The sequence below is a fragment of the Carassius carassius genome, chromosome 3, assembly GCF_963082965.1.
Source record: "Carassius carassius chromosome 3, fCarCar2.1, whole genome shotgun sequence".
Taxonomy (NCBI): Eukaryota; Metazoa; Chordata; class Actinopteri; order Cypriniformes; family Cyprinidae; genus Carassius; species Carassius carassius.
Genome location: NC_081757.1, coordinates 41011120 through 41035108, shown reverse-complemented (window position 1 = coordinate 41035108; position 23989 = coordinate 41011120). Strand labels below are relative to the sequence as shown.

The window sequence follows — 23989 nt, the reverse complement described above, 5'->3', positions numbered from 1 at the left end:
TTTGCCCAGCGATTACAACTGTATGTTTTGAGAGTAAGGTGCTGAGGTGGATCTAAGAAGTCAAAATTTAGTCTAGATTTAATGTGGCATTATATCTTTACACTGCATTTTAAGCAGGCACACAGCTGCCTCAAATCAGTTGTGTAAAGACGCCTAAATGTATAAAGGTGCAATTGCTGTGTAAATGGATTTATGGCTTCTCTGAGCAGCATTATAAAGACTGTGCAAAGACTAAAGCGCTTTTGTACCTCCTTTGCTTTGTAAATTTGGTGAGAGCCTTATTTTAGTAAAATTTACGACAACACTGGTGTTTTTATTCTTAACTTAAAATCTAAATTTTAAAATTCGTGCCGAATAAAAAAATTTGTGCTTGTAGTAATTTAATGTGTGTATATTTTGAAAGCATTGAATCGCTATAGAAATCGTGATTCATTCGATTCTTAGCGTTTTGAATGACTACTGTCCGAGATCGGCGATTCGCGATTCATAAATCATGTTTCAAGATCGATGCATATGAATCGTCAGGGTTTGTAATCGATACATCGAGAAAACGAGTGAATCGTTACACCCCTAGTTAGTTGCCATGGACATATTTATAATTTACATTTAAAGTACTAATTCACTTAAACTGGAATAAAATAATTTAAAACCATAAAAACATTCTAAAACCTTATCAAATATTTACGCGAAAGCAGAAAATATAAAAATACAATTCTAAATATAAAAAAATACTGCAAAAGTTTATAAGGGCAGTGCCCTGCAGGTCCTTTAAACGTCTTAAAATGTATCATTTTATTTATTTAGAAATTATTATTATATTCAAATTTAAGGTAATAAAAGTGTATATAAAATAAATGTAATAAAGCATAACGAATTCTTAATTATCGTTGTAAGTTGTCGTACATTTTGGGATCGGACAGGAATTGTGACCTAATGTGATTGTTAAACCTCCAAAGCTTGGTATTTAATTAAATAAATGTGATCGCTGCACATTTCAAAGTAAAACAACCAATATTGGTCCACCTCTCATTAATATTTATATATTGCTACAAAAACAATTTCAAAACATGTATTTACTGAATAAAACACTAACTTTCAGCCTGTTTTACCGATTAGCAGTAATAAGTCATTGAATGTGTGCTGCAACCTGCTTAATTAAGTGAAACAATCTACACGATTTATTTACAGATTGTTTCGAGTTTACTGAGGTGAGTTAATTATAAGCATGAGTTTCCTTTAACTCCATGCAGGTTCTTTGGCATCTCGATATCTTCAGACGGAGTCTTCGTCAGCTTCCAAACCACTACTGCTTGGGAGACTCCTGCATCTTTTGCGCTTTGAAGGTATTCTCACGGCCAGACATATCATGACGCAGTATTTTAATGCTTCCTTTAAAAAGGTGTTTTGAAGTCAAAAGTTTGAAAGCACTTACTTTGTTTTGCAGGGAATATTCTGTCAGTTCCAGCACAGCCGAGAGCGAGCGTTACCCTCAGATAACCTGCGTAATGCCCTCGCCGAAACCTTTAAGGATGAGCAGCGCTTTCAGTTAGGCTTCATGGATGATGCTGCTGAGTGCTTCGTAAGTGTCTTTATGTATTTTAGTGCATTTTAGATTGTAACCATGTGTGTGTCCATGTGTATGTATGTACACTATCGATCAAAAGTTTGGGATCAAAAGAATTTAATGTTTTTGTTTTATTGTGAAATATTATTATGATGTAAAATAATGTATTTATATTTTAATATGCATTAAAATATAATTTATTCCTGTGATCAAAGCTGAATTTTCAGCATCATTACTCCGATGTCACATGATCCTTCAGAAATCACTCTAATATGCTGAGTGTTGGAAACTCTTGTGCTGCTTAATATTTGTTTGGAACCTGTGATATTTTTTTTCAGGATTATTTGATGAATAAAAATGTATTATCAAATTAAAAATATAAATCTTTTTCTAACAATATACACTACAGTTCAAAGGTTTAGGGTCAGTACATTTTTATTCTTTTTTTTATAGAAATTAAAACTTTTATTCAGCAAGGATGTGTTAAACTGTTAAGTGATAGCAAAGATTTATATTTTGAATAAATGCTGTTCTTTTTAACTTTTTATTCATCAGAGAATCCTGTTTACCCAAAAAATATTTAGCAGTACAACTTTTGCCAACATTGATAATTTGAATAATAAATCATCATAATTAGAATGATTTCTGAAGGATCGTGTGACACTTCATACTGGAGTAATGGTTGATGGAAATTCAGACTTTTCATCACAGAAATAAATTATATTTTAAAGGATATTAAAATAGAAACCATTATTTTATATTGTAATAACATTTTGTAAGATTACTATTTTTTTCTGTATTTTTGATCAAATAAATGCAACCTTGACAAGCATAAGAGACTTCTTTAAAAAAAAAAAAAAAAAAAAAAACATTATAAGTCTTATTAATCCCAAACTTTTGTGTGTGTATAAAATAAATTACAAGATGAAATATTATTTATTATAAATTTATTGGGGTGGGTAAAATAGCTACAAAATATTTAATGCTTATATATATAGTGCATTACAACCAATGCAAGCACAGTAATACGTAATACTTGCAATATAATGTAAATAGAAAAATTAAACCATTTAAACATCTTATTCACATTTAAAGTCTTTTTTCATTTTGCAGTCTGCTGGTTGTCTCTAAATTTTAAACGATTAGTTACTGAAGCATACATGAATAATATCGAATCTTAATTTAAATTGGCAATATTTTATTGTTGTCTTTTATAGAGAAATAAAATGGAAAACTGATTTCCAAATTAAGCTCACTTGCTATTATGTGCATTATGCACAGCACAGATCACACACCCTTGCCCTGGAAGCTGAAGTAAACATGTTCACCCCTTCGCTATGTGCAGGATTTCTCTTTGGGCTGCTTAATTGCAGTAAACCTGCTTAGCACTGGGACCTGTAATCATTTTCTGTTTAGCACAGCAGGACTGTGGAGAGTCTGTCATTACCTCAGGAAAAGTCCATTTACAGTGATCCCTTAAACAACCCAATCAATGAAGGATCTCTATCAATGCAATCCTGGAGTGCACACATGTGTTCACACTGCTCTCACAGTCAATGCTGGCTCTCTATCAGCACTGGGGTAGATGCTGTCTATGCTTTCGTCTGTTTGTACCTGAGCTAGGACTCTTTAAAATAAGATAATCTGTACTGTAGAAACATACAATTAATCTTGCCTCTTTTCAAAACGGCTAATTGTCTCAGCGCTGTTGGTGTTGCTGAATATAGCTCACGGTTCTCAGGTTTGAAAGGGTTCATTTAAGCAGATAATAGGCTTAGGGAAAATGACTAAAGCTTCGAGTGCATTCACTTAATGCCAAGGTATCTTTGTACCAGCCCAAACTAAACCAATGTGTTTAGATCATGTAAAACAAGAAGTGGCTGTTTTTTATGTCTATGAATCTCTATCATAATTATTTATATAGTTAATAAAGCTTTGTTTATTTATATTTATTTATATACTGTGTGTGTATAATTTCTGCAATTAATGCTTTAAGAAATTAATACAGCGTCCTTTTTTCCCCCCATTTCAAATTTATTTTGCCTGACTGTCAAATGTTAAAAATGATTGCTCAAATTGTACTGTTTTGTTACACAGTACTTTATTCATAGTTCTTACTAAATAGATGCTGTTAAAGAAAAAAAAAAAACTTATTTATTTTTTTATTTTTTACTGTAAAACGAGCACTAATTTATATGTTTATGTTATTATTAATCTTGTCTTTTGGAGTACGTCATGAAATAATTGTAGAAAATGCCTTATGACACATACAAATGGCAGGCTTTTGTATTTTTCATAGGAGAACATTTTAGAAAGGATTCACCTGCACATCGCGCCCGATGCTGAGACTGACGCCTGTGCATCCAAGTCCTGTATCACTCATCAGAAGTTTGCAATGGCAATCTATGAGCAGGTATTGCTGGTTTTTAATAGCACACGTGCACTCATGTGAGTAATTGAGCGCTGTCCTGTGAGAGATGTTTTCAATCAGTCGGGTACAGCGGGCAGAAAACTCACAGGGAATACTAATACAGAGACATTTACATTCCTTCTCGCTGCTTCCTCTGAGAGATGAGAGCAAAGCCCTGATAAAAAATGGTATTAGATGGTAATAACATGATATACACTATATAGTGGAAATACATTATATACACTAACCTTGAAAAGTTTGGGTCTGTAATTATTTTTTTTCTTTGTGAAATAAATTAATACTTAATGACGCAAGGATGAATTGAATTTGATCAAAAATGACAGTAAAGACATAATATTTAAAGATAAGTTCACTTCCAGAATAAGATATTTTGTGATAATTTACTCACCCCCATGTCATCCAAGATGTTCATTTCTTTTTTTCTTCAGTCACAAAGAAGTTAAGTTTTTTGAGGAAAAACAGTCCTGGTTTGTTCTCCATATAGTGGACTTAGATGGTGGAAAAGTCCAAAATGCAGTTTCAATGTCGCTTCAAAGGGCTCTACACGATCCCAGATGAGCAATAGGGGTCTTTTCTAATGAAACGATCCGTCATTTTCTAAAAAAAAAAAAGGAATTTTTGTATTGGTTACACCCTTAGGTTGTACCAATACATGCATGTTTGTTGAGACATCTCTTACATCAGTAGTGTAATTAAGGCTTTACATAATATAGCAGTCATGACTCCATCGCTCATGTCACGTGTGTGTGTGTGTGTGTGTGTGTGTGTGTGTGTGTGTGTGTGTGTGTGTGTGTGTGTGTGTGTGTGTGTGTGTGTGTGTGTGTGTGTGTGTGTGTGTGTGTGTGTGTGTGTGTGTGTGTGTGTGTGTGTGTGTGTGTGTGTGTGTGTGTGTGTGTGTGTGTGTGTGTGTGTGTGTGTGTGTGTGTGTGTGTGTGTGTGTGTGTGTGTGTGTGTGTGTGTGTGTGTGTGTGTGTGTGTGTGTGTGTGTGTGTGTGTGTGTGTGTGTGTGTGTGTGTGTGTGTGTGTGTGTGTGTGTGTGTGTGTGTGTGTGTGTGTGTGTGTGTGTGTGTGTGTGTGTGTGTGTGTGTGTGTGTGTGTGTGTGTGTGTGTGTGTGTGTGTGTGTGTGTGTGTGTGTGTGTGTGTGTGTGTGTGTGTGTGTGTGTGTGTGTGTGTGTGTGTGTGTGTGTGTGTGTGTGTGTGTGTGTGTGTGTGTGTGTGTGTGTGTGTGTGTGTGTGTGTGTGTGTGTGTGTGTGTGTGTGTGTGTGTGTGTGTGTGTGTGTGTGTGTGTGTGTGTGTGTGTGTGTGTGTGTGTGTGTGTGTGTGTGTGTGTGTGTGTGTGTGTGTGTGTGTGTGTGTGTGTGTGTGTGTGTGTGTGTGTGTGTGTGTGTGTGTGTGTGTGTGTGTGTGTGTGTGTGTGTGTGTGTGTGTGTGTGTGTGTGTGTGTGTGTGTGTGTGTGTGTGTGTGTGTGTGTGTGTGTGTGTGTGTGTGTGTGTGTGTGTGTGTGTGTGTGTGTGTGTGTGTGTGTGTGTGTGTGTGTGTGTGTGTGTGTGTGTGTGTGTGTGTGTGTGTGTGTGTGTGTGTGTGTGTGTGTGTGTGTGTGTGTGTGTGTGTGTGTGTGTGTGTGTGTGTGTGTGTGTGTGTGTGTGTGTGTGTGTGTGTGTGTGTGTGTGTGTGTGTGTGTGTGTGTGTGTGTGTGTGTGTGTGTGTGTGTGTGTGTGTGTGTGTGTGTGTGTGTGTGTGTGTGTGTGTGTGTGTGTGTGTGTGTGTGTGTGTGTGTGTGTGTGTGTGTGTGTGTGTGTGTGTGTGTGTGTGTGTGTGTGTGTGTGTGTGTGTGTGTGTGTGTGTGTGTGTGTGTGTGTGTGTGTGTGTGTGTGTGTGTGTGTGTGTGTGTGTGTGTGTGTGTGTGTGTGTGTGTGTGTGTGTGTGTGTGTGTGTGTGTGTGTGTGTGTGTGTGTGTGTGTGTGTGTGTGTGTGTGTGTGTGTGTGTGTGTGTGTGTGTGTGTGTGTGTGTGTGTGTGTGTGTGTGTGTGTGTGTGTGTGTGTGTGTGTGTGTGTGTGTGTGTGTGTGTGTGTGTGTGTGTGTGTGTGTGTGTGTGTGTGTGTGTGTGTGTGTGTGTGTGTGTGTGTGTGTGTGTGTGTGTGTGTGTGTGTGTGTGTGTGTGTGTGTGTGTGTGTGTGTGTGTGTGTGTGTGTGTGTGTGTGTGTGTGTGTGTGTGTGTGTGTGTGTGTGTGTGTGTGTGTGTGTGTGTGTGTGTGTGTGTGTGTGTGTGTGTGTGTGTGTGTGTGTGTGTGTGTGTGTGTGTGTGTGTGTGTGTGTGTGTGTGTGTGTGTGTGTGTGTGTGTGTGTGTGTGTGTGTGTGTGTGTGTGTGTGTGTGTGTGTGTGTGTGTGTGTGTGTGTGTGTGTGTGTGTGTGTGTGTGTGTGTGTGTGTGTGTGTGTGTGTGTGTGTGTGTGTGTGTGTGTGTGTGTGTGTGTGTGTGTGTGTGTGTGTGTGTGTGTGTGTGTGTGTGTGTGTGTGTGTGTGTGTGTGTGTGTGTGTGTGTGTGTGTGTGTGTGTGTGTGTGTGTGTGTGTGTGTGTGTGTGTGTGTGTGTGTGTGTGTGTGTGTGTGTGTGTGTGTGTGTGTGTGTGTGTGTGTGTGTGTGTTCCTCTGCAGTCTGTGTGCAGGAGCTGTGGCGCGTCGTCCGACCCGCTACCCTTCACTGAGCTTGTGCACTATGTGTCCACCACAGCCCTCTGGTAAGCCAGCACCATCATGTCCGACACTCAAGATGTGTTTATATATTGCAGGGAATTATGGGCAAAAATATTTTCACAGTATTTTTTTTTTCCATATACATTATAGATATTTATCACAATATTCATTTACCATTAATGGCATGTTTGTTAGACCTTGAAAATGAATGTAAAGACATTATTTGCCCCTAAATTCAGTTTCTATTTAATTTTTTCCTGGATTCTGTTTTATGATTCTGTTCAAATTTACCATTAATAATGATGTCTAATTAACTGAATTAATAAAACTTAATGAAACGTAAAATTAACAGGTAATGAAAAAAAAGTTGTCAAATAAGTTGCTGCATGACAGTATTATCTAACTCTGAAATTAATTAAAAATGACTACTTTTATTAGTTTTAGTATTCGTATCACTTGGGAATTATATTTCAGTATACAAAAGTAACATATTTCTGTCATAATTTCTTCAAGTTGAACCTGACTTTTATTTTGAAAGGTCTTTTCGTTTTACCTTCAGTTGTTTTGACAGCAGTTTTTCTCAAATGAAACCATGTGATGCTTCTGAAGTGACTCTCAGAGCAGCTCTGGAGATGAAGTTCCTGTCCTCATATATTGAGACATAGATGCTTGAAACACAGCAAGCATAATTAGTGTTTGAGTTTGTGTATCAGATGAAACCGCGCCAGTTGTTCACAGACTTTGCATATTAGCAACAAGCACTGACTGGCTGTAGTCACGCTTATTTCTACTTTTAGATTCATCCATTTCATAGTAAAAAAGTCGAACTTAGTATGACATTCTTTCATCACCCAGCCCTAAATGTTTATGTTGCTATATTGACCTGAAGAGATCAAAATACCTGTGCTTTGCTTATTAAAAACTGCTTTTTATCTGTTACTCTTTCTCTGGCTCCAGCCAGCAAGTCTTGGAGAGGAGAGATGAAAGGTTTGGGGAGTTGCTTCAAGCCGCCAGCACAGTTGGAGATCTGCGTAACTGTCCGGTAGGTGGCTGCTCATGTTGATTAATAAAGTGAAATTTACAGGCACTTTCAGCCCTTGAGAGGACACCGTCATGCATATAGTATGATGGCTGTTTCTGCCATGTGATGTCATCAGGCACACTCAAGGACAAATGCACACACACACCCACACACACACTCTTCTTATCTGATATTCTGCTAGTGTAACACCTTCATGTGACGAGATGAGCGAGATGAAACCTGAGACAGGAACGTTCCTTTCACATATCAACACATTCTGCATTTTTAAACGGGCACATTAGGAAGTTACATCCTACTACAGTCACTGCCAGAAGCAGCACAACATTCATGTGTGTCACTGGAGTAATAAAATGTTTGGTCACAATGGGGTTATTATAGTTTACTGAAACTAAAACCATAAAAGCATGATTTTCCGTGAAATAAAATGCACAGATTGTATAAGGTCGGTGCAGGGCACCATTTCTAATTTAACTTCATTTCAATTAGTTTAACTTCATATACTAACATAACTAGAGCAAAAAGGGAAAATAATAATGAATGAAAATGATGTAGACATAAAATTATAAGTGGGTCATAGATGAGGCGTCCAGTTTTGGGGTCTGCATCAAATGGAATTTAAAAAAAGTGATTTTATATGCATAAAAAAAGCATATTAAATGAAAGTTAAGTGTCTGCTTTTAAAGTTTCAAATCATTTTTGAAAACAAAATGGGTGAAATAATGTCCCTTCATTTTTCAACATAACAGATATATTTACGTTAAGATGAAACAATATTCTGACCTGTACTTATTAAAATATATAAAAGAAAAAGCTAATTCTAAATAAATGTTATTATATTTTAAATGATTAATAACTTCTTGTAATTAAAATGTATGTGACCCTGGACCAAAAAAAACTGCCTTAAGTGTCGATTTTTCGAAATTGAGGTCTATACATCATCTGAAAGCTGAATAAATACACAGCTGGGTAAAACCTAGCAGTTTTAAGGATAGTAACAAAGATGTCTTTTTAATTGCTTCTGAATAGTTCTATATATGCTTGGCAATTTTTTTTTTGTTATATGAGCTATTGTTACATTGATATTTTACTGGGTGTCTTCTGTAAATCATGGTTACAATGTATGATAACACCCAAAATAATAAAATATACACATACACAAACACAGATTTAAAAAAAAAATTCTAAACTTGAACTGCATTTGGAAAGTAAATGGAAAAATATAGACTAATTCAAAATATGAATTAAAACTATAGTAGTTTCTCAGTGATAATCAGAATGATGCAAAATGATTTCAACTGCCGATGTGAAGTATTTTTAGAAGAAAAATTCTTCTAAAATCTGTTTGTTTGTTATTTAATGTAGGAATTTGTCTGTTTAACACATTTTCTATTTCAAAATGTAATAACTCTGATATGGTTTTCAACATGGAAATAGAAAAAAGCTGACATGGTGTTAAAGAACATAATAACAAACCATTATGCATTATCTCCATCTCCTGGACAGAGTAACTGTGGGCAGAGAATCAAGATCCGGCGAGTGCTGATGAACTCTCCAGAAATCGTGACCATCGGATTCGTGTGGGACTCAGAACAGTCAGACCTCATTGAAGACGTCATCCGATCTCTCGGACCACACCTCAACCTCTCAGGGGTAAGATTGTCATCTAGTAAATACAGGTGCAGCTCAATAAATTAGAATGTCGTGGGAAAAGTTCATTTATTTCAGTAATTACACTCAAATTGAGGAACTTGTGTATTAAATAAATTCATTGCACACAGACTGAAGTAGTTGTGAAGTCTTTGGTTCTTTTAATTGTGGTGAATTTGGCTCACATTTAACAAAAAACCAACAATCTCAACAAATTAGATTACTTCTAATGTATTTAAAAAAAAAAAAAAAGCATTTTAAAAAAGCATTGTTGGCCTTCTGGAAAATATGTTCATTCACTGTACGTGTACTCAATGCTTAGTAGGGTCTCCTTTTGCTTTAATTACTGCCTCAATTCAGCGTGGCATGGAGGTGATCAGTTTGTGGCTCTGTTGAGGTGGTCTGGAAGCTCAGGTTTCTTTGACAGTGGCTTTCAGCTCATCTGCATTGTTTGGTCTCTTGTTTCTCATTTTCCTCTTGACAATAGCCCATAGATTCTCTCTGGGGTTCAGGTCTGGTGAGTTTGCCGGCCAGTCAACCACATCCACACTATGGTCGTTTTACCAACTTTTGGTGCTTTTTGGTGTCAATCGAGTCAATCTTTCATTCGTTATCTGGCTCGGCTCGGTGTTCGTCTTCAGTTCTCTATTCACAGCAGTTCAGTCAGTGTACTTGTTTGAGTAAATGAATTACTCTGGGATATTGGTTTGTTTAAACTCAGAGGGAGTGTCAGCCACATTAAAAAAGTTAACAGCTTAAGTCATTTGTGGATTAATGCGGATTGGAGACGCAAACCATTTCAAACAATTCAGTTCGATTTGGTGAACTGGTTCAAGAAGATCCGGTTACATTGAATGATTCGTTCGCGAACTGGATATCACAAACTGCTTTGTTTTGAACTCTCTCACAACAGACACGGAAGAGAAGACAATGCTGAATAAAGTCATAGTTTTTTACTATTTTTGGACCAAAATGTATGCTTCGATGCTTCAGAAAATTCTAACTGACCCTCTGATGTCACATGGACTACTTTTTGATGATGTTTTTCTTACCTTTCTGGACATGGACAGTATACCATTGTATAGCATTGTATTTACATAGTAGTTCATTTAAGTTTAATCCAAAATACAATTTTCTACATTTATTCAACCTTTCTTCTGTGTAATATTGAAGATGATATTTTATAATACAAAAAAAGATACAAATGTACAAAGGAAGTCAGTAGTAACTAAAATCATTGACAGTTTATGTCATGCAAGTTTGGAAAGACATTGAGTCGACTATCCCTTTCAGAGTGCATTAAAGTATCCAATCGAATCCCACAAAACTACCATGGTACATGTCTAAAAGCACCACATTACCATGGTTTCTTTTTTCTTATTAGAGAAAAATATGATAGCTGGTGAAAAGATTACTGACAATATTTAAGGCTTTGGAATTAGATGATTGACAAGCATCTGCTAATCAAACTGTGTAGGTTACTCAGATGTTTAAATGTCAGTTAGGATTTAATCTTTGTGGGGAATTCCAATAAAGAACATCTTATTCCTGGCTATTATATAACTTCTAGAATTCATAGGAAGCCTCCATCCAGATTAAATGGCTATAAAAAGCTCCTGACGTCACCACGGCCGCTCTTTTACAGTTATTTATTTATTTTTGTAGCACATCTGTTGCTGCTGTCATTGAGGCCAGTTTATGGTTGTGCCATGGACCATATGTGTGAAATAAAGCAGACGTTTATCCTCTTCATAAGACTGAGGTTGTGTTACTGCATCAGTGCCTGAATAGCCCACGTCTGATGGCCAGAGAGCCACTGCAGTGGAAGGTCATCTGGCATCCGAGTGTGTCGATGGCCTTTATTACCAGCCTCATGTGTAGGAGTAGAAAGCCATGCTTAAGAGCTGTTTACCACCAGACAGGCCTTCTGTTTGTGCAGCTGCATGCATTTCAGATGGCTTAAATGCATCTATACATTTTAAAATAAATATTCCAAAGGTTTTCTCAGTGGTGCCATAGAAGAACCATATTGGCTTCCCAAATGAGCCTTTCAGAGAACAGTTTTTAAAAGAACCTCTTTTTTTCTTAGTGCGAAGAACATTTTAAAAGTGTATAGAACCTTTTTCCAATATAAAGAACATTTGGAATGGAATGGAATGTTCAGTGGAATTTTAAAGTTTTTCTTGGAATGCCAGCAAATAACTTTTATTTTTAACAGTATAGTTGACCTTGCAAGAATCTAGATTGGAAGAATCAGTTCTTTTACTCAAAGCGAATCGTCGCAGATGGTAAATAGCATTCATTCTTTACTCCTACTTCCACGTTACCACCCTCCAGTATTGGATTCGTCTCGGCCGAAACCCCTTGGACAAGTACAAAGGCCTTAATTCATTCCCCCGTTCTCGCTGTGATGGTGGAGACTTCAGAGGAAAATTGCTCCTCCTGCCTGGAATCCATTGTTTCACGGAGCTCCGAAGAAAACCAGCTATTCAGGAACCAAGGGTGGAGGAGCAAGTCTTGTTATGCAATAGCTGCTTTATTTAAACTTGTTAAACACATGCATACTTCTGCGTCCCGTCACCTAATTCTGCCTTCTAAATCTGAAGTACTCTTTGACGCAATTATTTTATCTCAGAAGACTGTAGCTTAAGAAGTGCGATATAAATCATATGAAGAGTTCATTTGCAATAAAAGGATAGCTCAGTTTTTAACAATTTTCACAAAAACATGTTTTTTCATCGTGCATTTCAGTTAATCTCAATTGAACTGCAGTTGGGTTATTTTGATTGTTAAAATAAAAACATGCAAATTAAAAAACATTTTAATCTATATTTACTACTTTTGTTTTTATTTATTTATTTAACATTTTAATTATTTAATTAAAAAAAAAATTTAAATTGCACTTTCGGCCAAATATTTTGGTTGCCAACATTTTGGTGAATCACTACCTTGAACTTTCAATATTAGTAGAAAGCTGTGCTGTACGATATTTATTATAATTGTCTAAAAATCAGCATTTGGTTGTGTCTTTGCAGCTGTTTTATCGCGTCACAGACGAGCGTGCGAAGAAGAGCGAGCTGCTGTTGGTGGGGATGATCTGTTACTCCAGCAGACATTACTGTGCCTTCACCTACCACACCAAATCATCCAAATGGGTTTTCTTTGATGATGCCAATGTCAAGGAGGTGAGACTAGACTTTCACGTTATCTAGTCCTTCTGTCTATATATTTACACAATTCATAATGCCTACCCAGAAGTCCTGGCTTTCATGCTCTGTTATTAAGCAAACATTTCCTACATCTGCACATTTGGATAGCTAAACATTTTTACCATTTTACCATATCACTTGTTATTTCCTGTAACTTCCTGTATATCTTCATCCATCAGTAGTGTGTGGCTTCTGTTTGCATATGCACTTCAATGCTGGTGCTGCCCGTCTCCACCGCCAAGATAAATCATCCTCACACACACACAATATGTGCAATACAGTAGTGTGTGTGTGTGTGTGTGTGTGTGCAAAGCTACAGTATAGAGAGCCAATCCAGTGTGCAATGCAAGAGAACAGCTGTTTTGTTGATTAAGCACATCTTAATTCATCTCCTTTACAATCTTGCCTCTTGTCTCTTTTCGACTGATCTGATGCTCTTTCTTTCTCTTGTGTCTAGTAATTAAAAAGCAAGGTTACATCTGTTTGCCTGAAGAGACTTTTGTAGTACAGCCTGTGTACTCTTACCTCTGAAGCGTGCAAGCCTACACGTCTAATAATTATCTATCACTTCAGATAACTGCTCTCTGTATGCTAAAGAGCTCATTCTTGGTTACTCTTTACTTTTTTACAGGTGGGATCCAGATGGAAAGATGTGGTCACTAAATGCATCAAAGGTCACTTCCAGCCCTTGCTCTTGTTTTACTCTAACCCTGATGGCAGTGCTGTGGTAACAGACGAGGTCCCGCAGACCAACAGCAGTAGCACCCAAAATAAGAGCTCAGTCAATGGAGAAGCACCAGGTTAAAAAAATAAACCTTTCATTGCAGTTATATTGGATTCCGGTCAATTCAGCACATTTTAACTGTTTGAATAAAGACAACTGAGGTTGATTCTGCCATGAGTTTGTTTGAAACTTTTTGTTGCTGGTAGCAAAAATAAATAGTTATATTAGCGCTGTCATTTTTTTTTTTTACACATTTTATAATAACTTATCCTTTTTAACAGTTTTATTCTGCTTTAAAAATTTGATTAATCACTGATAATTATTCACGCACCAGAAATTTCTGATTCTGGCTTCCTGGAAGAAAAAAGTTCAAAATAAAGTATAAATAAAAAAAATAAAAATATCAATTTCAATGTGAATCTGTCAATTGTTAGTATCTATTAGCACTAATTGACCATTGTTTGTTGTTTTTAGACTGATGCATATGCGATGTAATGTTTGCATTGCACTAAAAATCAAAGACAAGAAATGATGGAAATGTTGTCAAAGTTGTATTTAGGTATTAGTGCCTTTAAATTATTTATTTATTTATTTATTTATTTATTTATTTTTAAGTGAAAATGTAAATTTTACAGTACAAAGTTAAATCAGAATGTCTTTTCAGACAAGTCACAGTCTTTGAAACTAGGGGGTTTTCTTCCTTCCCTCCCTTCTTCCTCTCTGACTCTTTCAAGCTTTAGTTTTGGTGACATACCGAAAAGTGTACATTTATACAGAATAAAGGAATTCAGCAATCTGTGCAATAAAGTAAAATAACAGTAGTGCATATGAACAGACGCAGTGAAATAGTAGTGCATAAGAAATGAAATGATTTGTGTGTCTTTCAGGAACTCCTATACTGGGTGGAAGGAAGCTGGAGCTGACGCGAGAAAACTTGACTGCTTTCTTCTCAAATCATGGTACTCTGAAGCATGGTACTAAGCCTCAGCCTCCTTCTGTGTTCAGTCGAGGCAGTAACCAAACCAGCGTCGGCAGAGGACCAGGTGAAAACACACACAAACATAACTTTAAATTACTGCACCTAACAATGCCTTGCTGGTTATCAGCTGGAACTATTATTTATTTTCTTTCACTACATTCATTAATTTCTACAAATTGCTAGAATTAAATATATAAAAGCGCTTAAATCAATATATTGAACGATGTGAATTGCATAATTGCTATTACTGAAACTCACAATGACTTTCTGTTTATGACTAGGACTATTATTCACATGCATTAATTTGTACAAATTGCAAGGTAATGTCATGAGTTTTAATCTGAATGATTGTGCAAAGTAACAACATTATGACATTTTTTTTTTCTTATTTGAATGTCAAGAATGAATATCACCGCTCAAGATTGAAAAAAAAAAAAAAGACCAAACCAGTGTTATTTTAGTATCATTGAGATACTAGTACAGTTTTTATGAATGGTTTGCATTAGAAAAAAAATATTTTAATTAAAATTTTGGTTGTAAAATTTAAGAAATTCTGTTGTATGTATTTATTAATTTATTTGTGTGTGTGCATATACATTTTTTCAATTATTTTTGTGCATAAAGATGCACTAAAAGGAAAAAAAAAGGTTTTATTTTATTTCAAGTGCAAACTTTTATTTTATTTTAGAAATTTGTACTATTTTAAAGTTAAGGTTGATTTGATTTTAAGTAAAATATTTTATCTATTTATTATTATTATTTTTATTATTATTATTTTTCTTCAGTAAACTATAATAAACCTGGACCCAAAATACCCAATAATTTCCATTATCTTGATTTACTTTCATGAACGGTGCAGTGGTCAAAATATTCTCTCTAGGAGGCAACACTGTTCTCCCACTAAGTATTTTAATACCCAGAGGATCAGAGAGAGAGAGCAGCGCAGGATGTTTGGACAAAGACAGACAAGAAAGACCTGAAGCGAGACGAATGTCCTCGTACTCCAGTAGCCCACATTCCTCTGTTATTACAAACCATAATGGCTTGATGCATCTCTCTTTTTATTGTTGAAGTTTCCTCTCCACTAAAAGCTCTTAGATCATCTTTGTAATGGCTTTCTGTCCTTAGCCAGTGAAAATATTCCCTTTTGCTCGGTGATATAGCTTATAAAGCTGTGCAAAATGAGTCCTCTGTGATGCAAGTGCACAGCTGCAATTTGAACAAAGTTGTAATAAGTTTATTTCATGTACGTTTACATTGTTTTGACTGCTTTTAAGCAGTCTGAATATAATATATAGTGACCTTAGAAATGACATGATACTTAAGCCACACTTAATTGTTAGCACTAGTTGATTTGGTGTTTTGTTTTTTAGTTTTTTGTGTATTTTTGTTTGTTTGCTCTGCTTTTGTTTTTGTAGTTGGTTGTGTTGGTTCAGTTTTTGTTGTTGTAAGTTTTGTTTTATTTTGTTTTTGATTTTGATTTGTTATTTTGATTTTTTGCCTTTTTATTTTAATTAGTTGTTTAGATTTTTTTTTTTTTTTTGCTTTTTTGTTGTTTTATTTTGTTATTTTGGTTTTCTTTTATTTTTTGTTTGCTTTTGTTTTTGTTTTGTTTTTTGTGTTTATTTTATTCTTTTCCTTTTGTTTTTATTTATTTTTATTTTTTGCTTTTTCTTGTTTGCTTAGTTCTTCTTTGCTTTTTAAGTGTTGGTTTTGGGGATTTCTTTTTTTTTTTTCTTTCTTTTTTTTTTTACATCTTAAATTTTAAGGATTTTTTCCCCATTTTATTTTATTTTATTTGTTCTGTTTGTTTGTTTTTTAATGTGGCTTAGATGTCCACATATCTCTTCGGCCCACTGTAAGAGTAAGCTTCACCCAGTTCAGAAGGAGATCAGTATCTTTTAAGTATGTTTGGGAATCGCTGATTGGGTGATGTTTTCTCAGCTGTGTCTAGTAACCCCTCACTAAGAGACCGTTATGTTACTGCAGTGAGTTTGAGGGTAAGAAATGTCCTTTCTCTTTCTGTTATCTGTCTCTCTCTCACTCTTTTACTCTCTTGTAACACTTCACTGCTTTTCTGCTTCAGCACAGCAAAAAACACTGAAACATACACACACACACACACACACACACACACACATCGGTTGCCGTTAAGGCTCTTGGGCTCTACTGTCCTTCCCAGAAGCCTCAGGGGTGTATTTAAAGAGTGCAGAGGCCACACTTTCTTCCACCATCCCAATGATCCTTAACTTCAATTGTACTCTAATGCTTTATTTCAAGGGTGCTGCTTATAGATTTTACAGCAGACCCATAAAACATACTTGACCGTTTATTTTATTTCTTTAATGGCTACGTTTACATTTCAGAATTCCTGTATTGAGAAAAGCTCTAGATTGAGACCCTGATATATGATCATTTATAATAAAGCCAATTAATTTAAGCTATATAGTTTTTAATACCTCTGTGGGACCTGCATATGGATTTTGCTGAAACGGTGCCTTGTGTGTTTAAATATGTGGAATCTCTGGTCAAAAATGGCACGTTTATCCATATCTGTGTGTCTTTTTGTGTTACAGTGAAGATGAGCTTTGAACCGATTCAGAGTCGATTCAGGGAGATTTTGCGGGAGCTGCCGAAAGAAGGCCGTCCCATCAACCTTATTAAGAAGGACTCGGATCGGTCGCAGACGAGACAAGAAACACCGAGGCACCGGGGTAAGAATTTAACATCTTGACTGTTTTGGGAAAAGATATTTAAATAAAATGGCATTAGTGAAGTCTATGAAGGCAAGCTTGTCTTATACTATTGTTTATACACTACCAGTCAAAAGGTTGAAATAATTTTTTTTTTTATTATAAATTCCAGTTTTTAGTGTCACATTATTCTTCAGAAATCATTCTAATATGCTGATTAGCTGCTCGAGAAACTTTCGTTGTTGTAAAAAAATAAAAAATTCTGCATATGTTTTTGTGGAAACTGTGAAGTAATATAAAAAAAAGAAGAGGAAATTAATACTTTATAAAGCAAGGATTCATTAAATTGATCATAATCGACATTTTCATAGTTCATTTTAAGCATTAGTCGACTAATCGCACGTTTATTAATAAACCATTTAAATCATTATAATGAGCCTTTAATTGCCTGCATAGCCTAATAAGTGCTCATGCGCGCACACAAAGCTTGCCACAGCACACCGGCAGAAGTAATGATTATGAATGTGTCATGGAAAAGCAGTAAGGCGACTATATAAACATTTTAATAATTCAGTGATAAACAAGTGCTTGCTTTATTTCGGTTTAAGCGATGAAGTCTGAGACACTGACTCGTCATCTCCGCAGTAGTGGACGCACTCGTTTCATACGGATTACGTAATCTGAGAATATTTGTTTTCCATTGTAATTGGTTCAGTTTAAAGTAGACATTTCACTCTCAACAGATGTTTTTCATACAAAGTTCGCGGAGACCGAGACGGCAGAAAGTGCATCTAAAAGCAAAAACTTGTGGTACTGATACGCAAAAATTAAATTTTTACAAAATTATTTGCCGTGCATTAGGGCTGCACAATTATCTGAATTTCTAATCGCCATTACAATTATGGATGCCACAATTACGAAAAAAAAGCGGCAATTAATCGTTCAAAGTCTGTTTATCTTATTCTGCGTGCTTAAGATGCGTTTTTTTTTTTTTTTTACATTATCTTTAGGGTTTTTCCCATTATTTTAATTTTAGTTTTAGTATAACATAAAACCATTCATATTTTTACTTTTTTATAATTTAAAGAAGAAACCAATCCGATCTATAGTTGACATTTGAGGCTTAATAGTATAGAAAAGCACTAACGCTTTTTCATTTAGAGTGTTTTCAGCTTGTTTATTTTCATATAAAATACGGCATGCAGTTGCATCAAACAATGGTATAAACATCATGCAATGTAAATTGTGATAATCGTAATTAATAATCGCAATTACAATTTTAAGGGAATAATTGACAATTATGATTCTTGTCATTATCGTGCAGCCCTTGCGTGCGTATGATATGCAGTTTTCTACCCATTGCATAACATATACACGCCAAAGTCAATTTTTGCGTATCAATGCCACAAGTTTTTGTTTTTATTAGGCATACTATTTATACGCTCTTTCATGAGATCAGCTTGGTTCAGCTTCACACTTGAATAGCACACATTTATCGGATAACATTAGTTTGAGCGGCCATGAATTTTTGATCAAATAAATACAGCCTTGTTGAGCTGTATTTGTCTACCCAGTCCTCTATAGAGAAGCTTTTAGCAGAGCTTTGGAGTGGAATAGATTCGTGGAATAGGAGTGTTAAAAGCACAGATTACATCTAACATGTGCTCCATCCTCACACTAGGCTCTGTAATGTTTCTTCGGTTTCGCTTGTGCTTTATAATAATGGGTCATGGATGGCGGACATCTCCTGTATGCGCACCTATCAGAGTTTGATGCCAAGTCAGGCCACATATCAAAATGTAATGTAATTCCACCTCCTTTTCCAAGTTTCCAGATGGTTTTAATTGTAACGGAGTTTAATTCCAAATGAAAAATGACTACATTAACACAATTTGCTGAAGAGATTAGATCAAGTACACTGCATTGGATCACTTGCACAGAAGCTCCACTTGCATAACCACACTAATGCTGGATGAGGTCAGTGATACTCACTCAAAGGACCCTAAAGGCTTTGCTGGAGCCTTTCTAATGAAGCGATAAGGGACACATGTCCATCAGATCAAGCCGTCTGTTTTAGAAAAGAAGAGCACTGTATGATTGCTGAGAAGTGTGTGTGTCAAAGCATATGCGTGCCTCAAAGACGAGTATGAGCTCACTTTCTCATCAGGAAAAGGAACGAAGCTGTCACTGGCGCAGGACTCGAAGATGAATTTACTCAGCCTCATGTCGTTCCAGTTTCGTGTGTCTTGCTTTTGATATGAAATAGAAAAGGAGAGATTTTGCAGAATCTGTTGGCTGCTCTTTTCCATATAACGAAAGCGGATGAGCTTCTTAATTCAGAGTTTCCCTTTACTTTCGTTATATGGGCAAAATGGCTAGTACAATCTTTGATATTTCTCACTTTGTGTCCTACAGAAGTTTTTTTTTTTTTTTTAGGTTAACTATTGCTTTAAAAGTAATTCCTTGTGGAAAAATAAAGACAGTACAACTTATGGGAAAATATGCTTACATTTTCAGTCACTTAATTGCATGTTATATTAAATGCAATTAGTAAATAAATAAAATGTACTTAATGTATTGATGTAAATGTAAAAACATAATGTAAAAAATATTTGAAATCTGTAATTAAGTTGGTTTAGTTCATTCAAAATTCTATTTTTATTCAGTTTATTAATTTTTAAATGTAATGTTTAATAACACCACGTGTGCTTTAATATGTTAGTCAACGCATCAAAATAAGTTTAAAGTTTAAAGCACAACATTAAAACATAATGATTTAAGGCAAAACTTAATTTGACATCATAACAAATTGGTTTAGAAACACAATCACTTAAGTGTACTCTCTTTAAGTGGCTTTTTATTTCATTAATATTCTATTTTCTGCAAGTACAGTTTTCTAAAAGAAATATACTTTTAAGGTTTGAAGTACATTTAAAACAATAAAGTGCACTTCTTCTCTAGCATGGTAATAATAACTGGGCCATGTAGATGTATGTTTATGGGTGTCACAATGACATTTTCTCATGTGCAGTGAGACCGGTTCATCATATTGTGCAGGCGTCATGTGACTAACTTGACCATATCCTTTTATTGCTCATTAGCTGTAAAACTGTGGTTTGCGAGCCAAGCCGCTCGACTTTGCTTTACCCTTTTTTAAGTCGGTGTGTGGCTTACTAATGGCTTTTTGGCCTTCCGCGTGTAGATCTCTGACCAGAATGCCTTCATCTTGTAGACATTTAACTGTGAAGGCTGTTTGAGAATTCATTAGGTCAGATAATTCGCTTTTTTTAGTGTGTGCAACAGCCACAAGTCAAAGTTGCATTAATATCGTGATGACAATATAGGGAACTTGGCAGTGGAGCAGTAAGGATGTGCTCATTTAACAGTGCCAACATCAGCACTGTTCTGCCCAAAGAGAGTCACTCTGCCACCTTCACCAGAAAAAAGCTCATCCAGACGATTAGTGCAAATCTGCAAATGTCGGAAATGGATGATTCTGGCCTGTAGACTGGAAGCGGGTTCAGCATCGATTAATTGTGTTTGTGTAATTTAAATGAATGATTTGAAACTCAACGAGGGCTGTGTTTTCACACAGTGGCACAAAAAACTAAACGCAGTTCTGTTCATACATAGTTTGATTATAAATTCTTAAGCTTAGAATTGAATCCTTACAACTGAAGTGTGTTTTTTCTTCTTCTTTTTTTTCAGTCTTAAAAATGTTTACATCATGAAGTATTAATTCATAAATATCATTGTGCTTTAAGGAGTCAAACCACACTTTATCAACCTAAACAAACCTTTCCTTGTCAGAAAAAGGTCAGATTTTTAGATATTTAAGAGACTTTTGACCTTGACCTTCTCAAAGCATTAAATACAATCACACAAAGCTATGAAATATAAGTATATGTGATAAATACAATAAAAAATATCTAAATAAAATGTTTTCTTAATTCTTTTACATATTATATAAGTAAAACTTCTTGAAATTTTTTATATTTTTATTCTATGTAACAGAATAAAACGTAATATAATGCACTAACATTACTTTGTACTATCTCTCTCTCTCTTTCTCTCTCTCTATACACACAGATACAGTCAATATTTTTACAAATATTTATGTGTACATACATTTATATTATTATATATAAATATATTTTATAATATACACAGTACTTTGTTTTATATATATAATGTGTGTGTTTGTATATATTTATATGTGTATGTGTAATTATTATTATCGTATACATAGAGAACATTATTATTTATGTTTTGTTTTTTTAAAGAAATAATATAAAAAATGCATATAAAATATAAAAAGCAAAACTAAGATTATTGTTTTAATGCTTTTCCCTTTGTAAGGATATCATGACAGACATTTTTTTTTTACTCTATACTCCCCGAAAAACCGATCAATCATTCATTTTAATTTAATTAAAACACAAATTTAAATTCATGCGTATCATATTTAATTGAATTTAATTTGTTTTTTAACCATACTAATAGTACCAGCCAAAAAAAAAAAAAAAGTGATAACCCATATGATGTCTCTATTAAACAACGAGTCACACATTTAATTAAACATGAAATTTTGAAGTAAAAAATGAATTTTTTTTCTTGTAAAACTCCCAAAAACTTTATTTTAAAACTTTAATATATATAAACTATACAATGTATCACTTTTTCCTTTTTTTATTTATTTTTTTACTTTGCATCTGAACAGCCGGTTGTAACTGTATGTTTCTCGTCCCCAGACTCCCCAGACAAGCCTCATTCCCGCTCGCTGTCACCTCCGGAGAACGGCTTCAAGCACCTGGAGTCACGGCTCTACAGCAGCCAGGGCAGGGGTCCGACGAAAACCGAGCACTGGCCTGTTACTAACACACACTACAACCATGAGCCCCGCTCTCAGTCCCAGCCTCGCGTCCCGCTTCATCCCCCCGTAGAGAGCCGCTCTCGGAGGCTGGATGTGGCCAACGGCTACGATACGGACAGCAGCCAGGACTCCCGGACGCATGGAAACCCTCGCAGCCGGCCCAATCGAGCGTGGAGGCCGACGCGAGAGGTGCTTAACGTCGACAGTGTCCTAAACAGCGATAATAATCAAAACTACCCCAACGCTCGCAGACAGGCCTTTAATCAGGACGTCGAAGAGTCGGCGCGGGGCCGAAGAGAAGAACACAAACCCAAGAGCTTAATGACGATTTACGAGGACGAGCAGCGGCAGGACATGGGCAGCAGGAGCTCGCTGGATTCAGAGGACAGGGTTAAATCAAGCGTCACTAACCTCACCATTCGGACGGATAACTGGAAAATCCAGCGCACTGAATCTGGATACGAGAGCAGTGACCGTCTCAGCAACAGCTCGGCAAACCTGGACTCTCCTGTGGTGGAGAACCTGAGCAACAAAGACATGCAATCCATACCAGAGACAGACCTCTCCAGGTAAGACCTGAAGTATTCCTGTTAGGAACAACGTCAAGACATTTGCATTGTTTAGAAAGTGCCACTACAATGATGATATAAATGTGATTGCAAGAGATGAATTCAGTAAAGACATGAGCTTAGTTGCACATTCCTGTTAAGTCTTCACAAATTCATCATTATTGCACGTTCACCATAAATGACGTGGTGAAATATGACAAAATCCCATGCATATTGTGTTCTCCCACATTCATGCAAGTGAAGGGAGCACAGAGTCCACTGTGTCCACCAATGAAGTCAAGCACAGCACTGCTGAAGAACACTGTTGAGTTCAATGCATCGTGTATTTTTAGGGAGCCTAACTACCAAAGGAGGTACGAGGATCCAAAGGCCGAGATCTCACCTTCGTCCATTAGCTACAGTAAGTGCTGTCTAATCCTTTTGAGTTATGATTTTTTTTGTTTTTAATGGATAATGCATATCAGACATTACCAAAACATTATTTGCATAACTTGTTGCGTTTTTCGCTGTATCCTATATAGGCAGCATATTAACTTCCATAGAACCGTCCCATGGAGCGCTGTTATTTTAGCATGAATTATGTACTATTATAGTGTTTATTAATATTTTGAAAGCTTTTAGTTTTATATTTTCAGTTTTCGTTTGAATTTTAGTTTTAAGTTTTAGTAATTTTATGTGCTTTGGTCTTATAAATGTAATAAACTGAAAATATTATAAGTATAAAATTGTTCAGAATATCAAAAGATACTGTAGTGTCATATAAATCAGTGATGTGGCAGTGTGGCTGTTATCAGATGAACCGCTGGAGTGAAGGGAGTGGTGTTTGTGGACCAATCGTTTGTCCTGCTCGTGTGTGTGTGTGTGTGTGTGTGTTGTGATGGTCGTGGCGGGGCGGGGGGCTGTTTACCCCAGCTCTAGGTGCTTTATGGGCTGAAGAAGTGAAGCAGAAAGGACAGTTCTGAGTCTGTTTTCACTGCGGCGCAAGCTCTGAAGTGTTCGGTGCTGTGGGAAATAATGGCTCTGCCATCCTTTGACATTAAATGAGTGTGGAGGAGTTAGACAGGGAGGGATGCTGGATGTTTACTGTATATCCAAATTAATGTGTGTGAAGATATATATATATATATAGAGAGAGAGAGAGAGAGAGAGAGAGAGAACATTGGATATAAACATGCTATATATAATGGTGCCATTGTTTTGTTTTATTTTTAATCATTTTGTTTTGTTGTTTTATGTTATGTTATGTTATGTTATGTTATGTTATGTTATGTTATGTTATGTTATGTTTTGTTTTGTTTTATATTGTTATTTTTGTTTTATGTTGTTATGTTTTGTTTTGTCGTATGTTTTGTTTTATTTTGTTATGTTTTGTTTTATGTTGTTATGTTATGTTTTGTTTTGTTTTATGTTGTTATGTTTTGTTTTATGTTATGTTTTGTTTTATGTTGTTATGTTATGTTTTGTTTTATGTTGTTGTTTTGTTTTATGTTGTTATGTTTTGTTTTATGTTGTTATGTTATGTTTTGTTTTGCCGCAATAGTCACATTTGAGTTGCAGTTTA

At 35.7% G+C, this 23989-nt stretch overlaps 1 protein-coding gene across 2 annotated transcripts in view; it reads left to right on the top strand.

Moving 5' to 3' along the window:
- Window positions 1–23989, top strand: part of LOC132127059 (inactive ubiquitin carboxyl-terminal hydrolase 53) — a 49863-nt gene that overhangs the window by 15375 nt on the left and 10499 nt on the right. For both annotated transcript variants that reach the window (XM_059538688.1, XM_059538680.1), the window contains exons 4-15: window positions 1251–1343; window positions 1445–1579; window positions 3864–3977; window positions 6654–6736; window positions 7650–7734; window positions 9238–9384; window positions 12417–12566; window positions 13222–13390; window positions 14202–14357; window positions 16870–17007; window positions 21738–22428; window positions 22761–22828. In XM_059538688.1, the coding sequence (XP_059394671.1) occupies window positions 1251–1343; window positions 1445–1579; window positions 3864–3977; window positions 6654–6736; window positions 7650–7734; window positions 9238–9384; window positions 12417–12566; window positions 13222–13390; window positions 14202–14357; window positions 16870–17007; window positions 21738–22428; window positions 22761–22828 (2029 nt within the window). The remainder of the gene's footprint in view (window positions 1–1250; window positions 1344–1444; window positions 1580–3863; window positions 3978–6653; window positions 6737–7649; window positions 7735–9237; window positions 9385–12416; window positions 12567–13221; window positions 13391–14201; window positions 14358–16869; window positions 17008–21737; window positions 22429–22760; window positions 22829–23989) is intronic.